At 40.0% G+C, this 9,085-nt stretch overlaps 1 protein-coding gene across 1 annotated transcript in view; it reads left to right on the top strand.

Moving 5' to 3' along the window:
• Positions 1 to 1,736: 1,736 nt before the first annotated feature.
• LOC140231499 (extracellular serine/threonine protein CG31145-like) overlaps positions 1,737 to 9,085 on the top strand; it is a 202,403-nt gene continuing 195,054 nt past the window's right edge. The window contains exon 1 of the mRNA XM_072311632.1: positions 1,737 to 2,486. Coding sequence (XP_072167733.1) covers positions 1,888 to 2,486 — 599 coding nt within the window. The 5' untranslated portion in view covers positions 1,737 to 1,887. The remainder of the gene's footprint in view (positions 2,487 to 9,085) is intronic.

The raw sequence follows: 9,085 nt of genomic DNA, 5'->3' as shown, positions 1-9,085 counted from the left end.
GCAGTCATATGAACCGCTGCATTTCTTGCGAGATCTCCATTCTGTATAGGCATTATACGGCATCCACCAGGTTCCTGTATAGGCATAGTGTTAATCATTGTATTAACTCATCTCTCAGTCCGTCTATCTAATCAACCTGTCCATCCATCAACATCTTCTGGTGATCTCCGTTATAAGATGCGCCATATCAGCTTAAATGACGTAAGTGCCCTTTCAAATACTCCTAAAATATGTTCATAAATGTTCAATTCCCCTATACCACTTTTATATATTTCATTCATTTAGTTATGATTATATTCTCTCCAAGAAGTATCTTTTTTGTCGTCTTATTGTGAACAAGCTAGACAGTGGATATAATATCATGCTACTTTATAGAGTACTAGATATAATAGTTGACGTGTATAGGCAGGGAGGTGGTGTAGGAGAATGACAGTCCTGTACTGAGGGGCATTACAATTTTCCTCATCCTTAGTATTCCTAAGAGTATTATGACATAATTGAAAAGAAATGGCAGATTGTATTTTATAAACGACGGTGACTGCCATCGGTTTTTTTTTTTCGAATGTGATTTTACAAGAATATCGTAACAGCAAAAAAGAAAACAACAACAAAATAAACCACACACATAAAAAGCACAAAACATACTTCTAAGTAGTGGTATATGAGTCAACAGGTCTGACAGGTTATTGATAGCATTTAACATGACAGTTAAACGTGACAGAGAACTTGTAAACACTCAAGAGAACACTATGGCCTGCGAAGTGTCGTACGTGTGTTCATATATGGTACATCTCGGGCGTAAAACCATTCCCCCTCGATCGTGCCCCTTTCGTGTGTTTTGTTAGAAGATGTTTAATCACCATGGCAACGAACGCTGACGCTTCTTGCGGAACACATCAATGACTCCTTTTCCAGTCGAGGCAAAAAAAAAAAAAAAAAAAAAATCGTGTTGAATCATAGCCCCGTAGAAGGAGACAGCCACGTGTATTACGCTCTGTCTTTGTTTACGTCCATGACCAGTTCATGAATATTCATTTCCATTCAATTACAGCACTTCCCTCTTTGCCGGCGCAAAGGAAGGTCCTTTTCTATCCCTGTTAAAATCCATCAGTCCTTGTATGTATCTCTCTTTTTCTCTACCCCCCCCCCCCCCCCGCTCTCTGACATTTCCTGAGTTCAGTACAATTCCCTATCTGCCGTGAACTTATCATGCAATGTATGCCGCTACACGTCAGTTGTTTTGCTTTGTTTATCATGTTTGTGATAGAAAACCCAGGCTGTTTTCGAGCTCTGCCAAGTAATTGTATTCGTACCCTACGTTGTGATTTGCTGGAGCTGATCGACGGATCGATAGTTTGTCACTCTGCTACTGAATATGCATTTCTCCGATAAATGAAACGACTTTGAGAGAGGTACAATGCGGTGACGAATAACGGAGCGCCGGTTATTGAATGGAGCTATTTATACTCTGTCGGCTATCCATGTCTAGCGGAGCTGTGTGTTTTAGTTTGCTATCACGAGCTGCATGTCCAATAGTGGATTGAGCCTGTGTGCTAAACGCCTTCAATAGCTGGCTGGCTTGCTGTGCGCTGCTGCAGACGATTCAATCGTGCACCGCGCGAGCGAGCTGGCTATCGCCAGTGTAGTGAGTAATGCAGATTGGACAGGATATGAATTTTGTGTAAGCATAATCGAGAGATAATGTCCGCAGATTTGACTTGCCCAGAGCTTCTTATCTTGTTTTGTACCACCCTCGCAAGGCGGAGGCATTAGTCCTTGTTGTTTTCTCCAAGACAGTGTAAATCCTGATGTTTTCAACCGAGATAAGTGTTCATTCTTCTTCTAGAGGCACAATATTTCGGTGGCTGCCGCGAAGCCCGTGTCAGGATGAAGCTGAAGCAGCGAGTCGTGCTGGCCAGTGCCGCCATAGTTGTCGGGTTCATGTTTGTCGTCGCCCTGCAGCAGGCAGGTCTCGAGCCTATCTCCGCCTTACACAATGTCCCGCGTTCAGGAAATCTCGATTTCAGAACTCGAGAGAAAGATGCGAATTACCAGGGAGGTGGAGAACTTGCGCTGAATACAGGTGAGAAAAACGGTGAGAATGGTGTGGTGATGCTACGCAGACAGCTCGAGAAAGTGGACTCGAAGTCAGGTGGAGCACGCAATGGTACTAGACCGGAGGGCCCCGGTGGCGGGGGAAGAGCTGACCTGTACAACAACAGGACGCTGGTGGAGGGGTACGGGTTAGGGGATGGACCAGCCGGAGGTCGTGGTGCAAGATTTGGCCAGTCGCCGGTGAATAGACCCCGTGGCTTTCCTGAAGAGGGTAATTTTTATAACATCGGGCACAAGTTTTCCGCGTCGTCCGATAACTCCAACCAAAGATTGAGCGATGGAAAGTACAGGAGATTATTCGACGAAGTGAGCAGTTTAAACAAGGCCCCAGTCAGAGCAGAACCGCTAATCAGATCGAAACGCACTAGCAGGTAAGAATCACATTATTACAGCAATTTATTTGCAGTCTGTTAACGACGTTGACTTTGAAAAGTTCTAATTTCGTCGCAGCCCTTGCTCACAAGGCGCAATGATCTAGGTCCTGTAAACACTTATCTCGCGAAGATGCACCTTCCTAGATACCATGCACCTGTTCCAAATTGCATAGCTTGAGTGGTCTATCATGTAGGTCGAACAGAAACAAGGTCTGCATCTAGGCCTGCACATAATGACCCATGACATGTTCGTCACAGTGCTCAAGCACTTTATAAATCACGCAGTGATGAATAGTTGTGACTTTTTGGTGACCTAGTTATCACCTCTGTTTTGCTCTTCTATATTGATCGCCTGCATTTTTGTTCGTTTGAACTGTTTATTTGTAGAAAAATATACATTTAATCTCCCTGAACGGTTTTATTGGTATAGTTTATGCTCACTCCCAAAAGAATGTAACATAGCAGTGAACATCACCTTTCATTTTATAGGCAGTTCAGTTTAACGCAAAGAATGCTGTGTAGATTTTTTTCTCTTTCTCAAGACTCAATGCTCGCTTGCTTACCAGTGAATTGTCTCATCTGAAAATGAAACTTTCTGTTCGTACATCAATCATTCAAAGAATAATTTCCTTAAACATTATTTTTTTTTATTCCCGAGAAGGAAACCTTGATTTGCAAAAACAACGATTACACATCGGTCGAAAACGAAAGAGCATAGGCACCTAAAACCTTGTACGGCCACCAACCACAATGATATCAGCTTGTTATTAAAGGCATGGTATTACTTGTAGTAAATGTAGAGCAAGGTGAAATCACACCAGAATGGAAAACACAAGCGTTTCCATAGAAACACTTAATTCTACCAAAATGCGACATCAGCTACAATGTATAGAAGAACAGTCTGTTTCAAATGCTCAGCAAACAGGACGTTGGAATACATGTAATATCATTATGAAGTGTATCTGGAAGTTGTTAATTCATTGTATGCCCAATATTGATGGGGACTAGAATAGTTGCATGGAGCCAGCGGCTATAGATTTGTCCTCTTCAGCTTCCCACGTTTCCACGTATTCCAGTCCATTTCATGCATATACGCAGGTTTGGAACTTGGACGTTGAAATAGATACTGACAGCCCTGAAATTCGATTATAGGTTGAGGAGGGAGGTGGGAAAAGCACCTTCCTATAGGAGGTACATAGTGCAACATTCCTAATTTGTGGGTACGCTCTTTCCCTCTGAACGTACATGGGGGAAACGGCATGCAGTAACAACCGTCGCGGGGGCAAAATGATGCAGCACCTAATCGTGTGTGGGGAGGTTGCCATGGTAACGCAATAGCGCTGGCAGTGTCTCATTTAAGTCCAGCGGGTGTGATGTAACATTGTTCAGGTCTGCATTGAGCAGGCTTCTCACAAAAAGTAGATATAGGATTGCCGCTTTGTGATAGCAAGCTGTCTAGACATCCACCGGCTGAAAAATGGCCGTGATATCAAAGGGATTCCATAATTATCAAAGTGATCTACCCTGGGCATGCTAGATGAGCTGAGCTGGACTATTTCACCGCATCTCTCCTCTCCATAATCTCCCTCTCTGCCCCCCCCCCCCTTCTCCCCTGTCTGCATCACTTTCACATTGTGACATACTGCTACCTTTATAAAGTTCAAGGGGTTTGAAAGATGACATGCATTTTAGCGGAACATGTTATCTTCAGGGTATAGCTGCCTGGCTCGTGATGATAACAGTGCAGTGATTGTACAAGCATCCCTTAAAGGGAGTGTACAGTACTTGTTGAGGTGGGAATTCATGTTTTTAACATTTCTAAGCGAGATAAAGAGAAACCTCTTATGAAATGTGAAAGAGCATGTAGTTTTAAGAAGGATCCAACGTTTATTTGATGGAAATTGGTTTTCAAATGGCTGAGATATCCCCCCAAAAAAGTGATAATAATAAAAGGCGACAGACCACGCCTTTTATTAGGATCTCTTTATTTCACCTTGTTTTTGGATATCTCAGCCATTTCAAAACCGATTTTCATCAAATAAACTTTTGATACCCCTTAGAATTGCATGCTCTTTGACATCTCATAGAGTGGTTTCTGAGTATCTCGCAAAACGTTAAAAACTAAATCCTCACCTCGACCAGAACTGTACACACCCTTTAAAGGTCCTGTTTGCCTTTAGGAGTAGTGATTTAAACAATTTTCAAGACAACGCATTTGATGCATATGTGTAGGTCTGTTGTATCACAAAACATCCTACCATATAAAATTTTCGCAATAAAGCCTAAAATACAAGGAGATATCTACATTTTCTCAATAAACCATAACTGTAGATGGTTTAGTCTGGAAACATTTTCATCATAACTATTGTTCACATGATACTTGGATTTACAAAATTATGGACAATTATATGAATTCAAATTTTTGCAGTCGTTGTTTCTATCCCAAACTCACATTTTAATACTATTTAGATAAAGCACTAATACTGGGTTTTTGTTCATCTGCAAATGGTAAGTTATGCCTTTAAACTGGCAGCGAACGTGTAGTAGGCTATGTCACGTCAGTTCCCTTTGATTTAAGGACACACATCATGGAGCTTCGTTGCTTCATGCTCACATCATGTACAGTAAAGTTAAACCAGCGATAAACGTATGGGCTATTGAATTTTCGGGTAAAATGGTTCACTATAGGGGTCCTTTTCATGGCTCATCGATCTTCTTTCTATTCGTTTTGAGTTTTTTTTTTGTTTTTTCTTTGTTTTTTTTTTTGGTTTTTTTTTTTTTACTTTACTCTCCTCGCTCCAGTGTCAGTGTCGCTATTGTATATTAGCACGCATAAATTGATTGTAATTGTTTTTGTATTTGTATTTGTGTTTTTACAGCTGTTAGTCAACTTATCTGACCGGAATCTGCCTTTGAAAGGCCTTTCAAATTGGCATCCAATTTTTATATATTTATGTTTTTAAATAATGTAAGCTGCAAATTTTGAATGTCATATGTATTTTTGTCAATCTTACTCACATTGTTTAAATAAATGAATGGAATTGAATTGAATTGAATCGAATAAATTGCTATATTGGCCAAATCTTTGTCAAGTCCCTTGATATGGCCAGGCCAATAGGTTGTTTGTGTTGATATTCATTAAAGGAAATATATCCCATTGGCCCTACTGGATATGATTGGGATTGTTAATGTATACTCCGTAAACTGCTGTTTTTTACTTTTAGGGACCATGCGTGTATGTGCTCTTCAATGCTAAGGTCATGCTGTCGCAGAGTACTTGTTAATAGCACCCGACGTATCGCTGACATTGCGTGAAACATTGTTTTCCCCCTCGCTAATCCCCTTAGTTCTGACAGGAAAGAAACTGAAGAACTGGGTGAGATTAATACGTGAGCAACTAATTCCAAAAGCGTATCGCTTAACAATCAGTCGCTACTTCACTCACAAAAATAAACAGCGAAATATTTTCGTCGAGTGAGTATTGACATTGTGATTAAAGTGTAAAGGTCTCGGATGTGTACTGTCAACATTTGCGACGATTTTGACCTATTACCATGAGTGCGCTTTTTATTATAGAGGATCACTTTGAACGACTGGAACAAGAACAAAACAATGAAGGGAAAACAGAATATTGTTATGAAGGACTTTACTGAACACACTGCGCATGTTGGTGCAATCCAAACTGTACAGTGTAAATAATTTCACAGAATGTATATAGATGGATTATGTTGAGTACAAAGTACTGCCTAGTGTGAACTATCAATCACCAACCTATTTCGAAAGAGTTCATTATCACATAAATAATGTAGCGGTGTTAAGCGAGTGTAACACATTACAATTTTTTCCGGTTCTTTATTATACCTGATAGGTCTTTCAGTTGAGAATATTATCATCAGTCATGTCATTATGGTCATTACACGTAATTGTCCTCGCGGAGAATTAAAAAAAAAATGTTCATCGGCTGACGTTTAACAATGCAGAACCACCTTTGATCTTTAGACTGCTCATTTTACAGGCAATCTATTTTTCTATCTCCAAATCTAGCTGTAAGTCTTTGTGTGAGATTTTTGTTGAGCAATCAATAGGGTTAGAAACCAGTGATCAGAGGGATGTGCGTATTTCGGCTCGAATAGGCAACGTAAAATACCACACGTTGACCACAATGACTACATTATGTTTACATCTTAACAGCGTTAGATAGATTCACGGCATTACACGGTCTGCAGTGCTTTTGAGGGGGAAATTATGCCCAAAGTAGAAAATAACAGGGCATATGATTATAAACTAGTGCTAGATTAGACAGAGTTATAGCAAATTGAGGGCAAACGCGGACGGGGAAGATGCGATCACTTTATTCGTAGGTCATACATGTAAGTATTCTATCATGACTGTTGTAATGAGCACATCTAAGTTGAGTTCTAATCACATTGTATACTCATAATGTCGCTTGTACAATCTTCCTTTCTGTATTTGTTTGTTAAAACTACTTGAATCGTATACAATTTAAATAATTACATCAAGGGTACATCATCCTAGTCAGAGGACGCAGGTTTCTTCTGGGAAAAAAAATCCAGAAACTCATAGGTGGTGTTAGATGTATTTTGGTCGACTAAAACGAGCGATAATATTATCTATAATACGAGATACGCCATGAACGATTAATCTGGGACAGACTGCACTTTTTTGGTCTATCACACGTGATGTTATGAATAATGACCTATCAGATAGGCATTAATTTCAAATTATCACAGCCTTCTTCATACATTCCTTTATTGATGAAATTAGATTCAAAACGTAAATAACCAAGATTATTTTTAGAAGACTGTCGAGCGTCTCGCCGGTTGAAATTGATTTGCCCTTTCCATCGCATGTCATTTTCCATCCGTTCGTGGTATGAAGAGGTGTGAAATATGAAGAAGTAATCAAGAAATGCAAATCATGCAGTTCGTCCAGACAGGGACGAAGACGAGGATTTAATGGGATTTTTTCCCCGACACTCACTCGCCTTGTTATGTTTATTATACGAATCAGATATCACAGCAGTTGACGTTAGAATTGTGACGTTAGCTAGTAACGGTAACAGATCTATAGTCTAAAAATTAAATACAACGAAAGTTGGCTTGAAACTCTTCCTCGTAGTAAAAATCAGTGAATGAATTTGTATGTACATATCGTTTGACACTCTAAGGCAAGATAAAAAAAAATACTACAACGTCTGCTTCTGCTGCTACTACGACTGCAGTTGTTATACTACATACTACATACTACTACTACTACTACTACTACTACTACTACTACTACTACTACTATTAACTACTACTACTACTACTACTACTACTACTACTACTACCACTACTATACTATACTATACTACTACGATTACTACTACTATACTACTATGTTATACTACTACTATTATTACTAGTACTTCTAGGACTACTACAACAGCAACAACTACTACTACTACTACTGATAATGATTACCAGGTACGTAAAATTGAACTCTCCTCCAGTCCCAGTCCTTGCTTATCAATAAACAATGTATCCTCGGCCTCAGATGAAAAGTTCAACAATTCACATGTTTATATACGTCATGTTAAGGTATTTGGCCCGAAATCGCAGATGCTTATATTCATTACATGACTTTCGCTGGGGAAATGACAACAATGCTGGCACGCTAAATGACATTGATGCGCATTTTGTATTTTCTTGTCGAGCAGGTGCACCATATACAGACGTATCCATGTAAACATGGAAAGATCGTCCTGTATAGCTATGCAAGTCTTGTTTTTATCAGTTTTTCGCTTCCCTTTCATACTTCTTGTACTTTGTATAACAGAGTATAAGTGCATAACATCCTCATTGAGGCGAGCAAGACCTCCCTGGTGTACTCTCAACGAACTCCCCATCTCCATTTTTATAAAGTTATCCGGCGTTCTGTGGAGCTCACATTAACTCTTGTTACCACATCGTCATGTATTCAGCAGTGCTGAGTTTGAGCATTTTCAACTGCATGGTGTCCATCTCCAGCGTACAAGATCATTATCAAAGGTGTCATCCATGTCTTTAATCATATAAGCAGTCTAGACTAAGCATTGCAAGTCATTATTCCAGGAAGTTTTAATTTTTTAATTAATTTCCTTATATTTATTAGTATGTAAGAAAGCATAGAAATTGAGTGCTTTCTCGAAATCAAGTTGGCAGTTATGATACACCGAGCAAGGGTAATGGCGGACATAGTTGATTCTGCGTTCTGCAGAGAACGTCTCTAGCAGATCTACATTCAGGCTTAGATTCAGGAAAGACAGAAAAAAAAAATCATATTTGTTATCACAAGGGAGTGTTTGATCCAATCCCTGGAAAAAGGGAGGGACACTTGCCGCCAATTTGAGGGACATCCGGGCCATCAGTCAACACAGTATCATCGTGGCACGTCAGTGGTGGGTCAGTGGAGTCTCACAGGGAGATAGAAGCCTGAAGTCATGGTGACGGTGGACAGAGACAGACACAGGAGACAGAGACCAAGATGAGACTTGAGGACATTGTTTGTAAGGTGCTTTGGGGGAACAGATAGGAAAGGGGGTTGGGGGAGGGAGA

This window comes from Diadema setosum, chromosome 8 (genome assembly GCF_964275005.1).
Source record: "Diadema setosum chromosome 8, eeDiaSeto1, whole genome shotgun sequence".
NCBI classification, from domain to species: domain Eukaryota; kingdom Metazoa; phylum Echinodermata; class Echinoidea; order Diadematoida; family Diadematidae; genus Diadema; species Diadema setosum.
The sequence above is the reverse complement of the archived record's forward strand: the minus strand, read 5'-3'. Positions and strand labels throughout refer to the sequence as shown.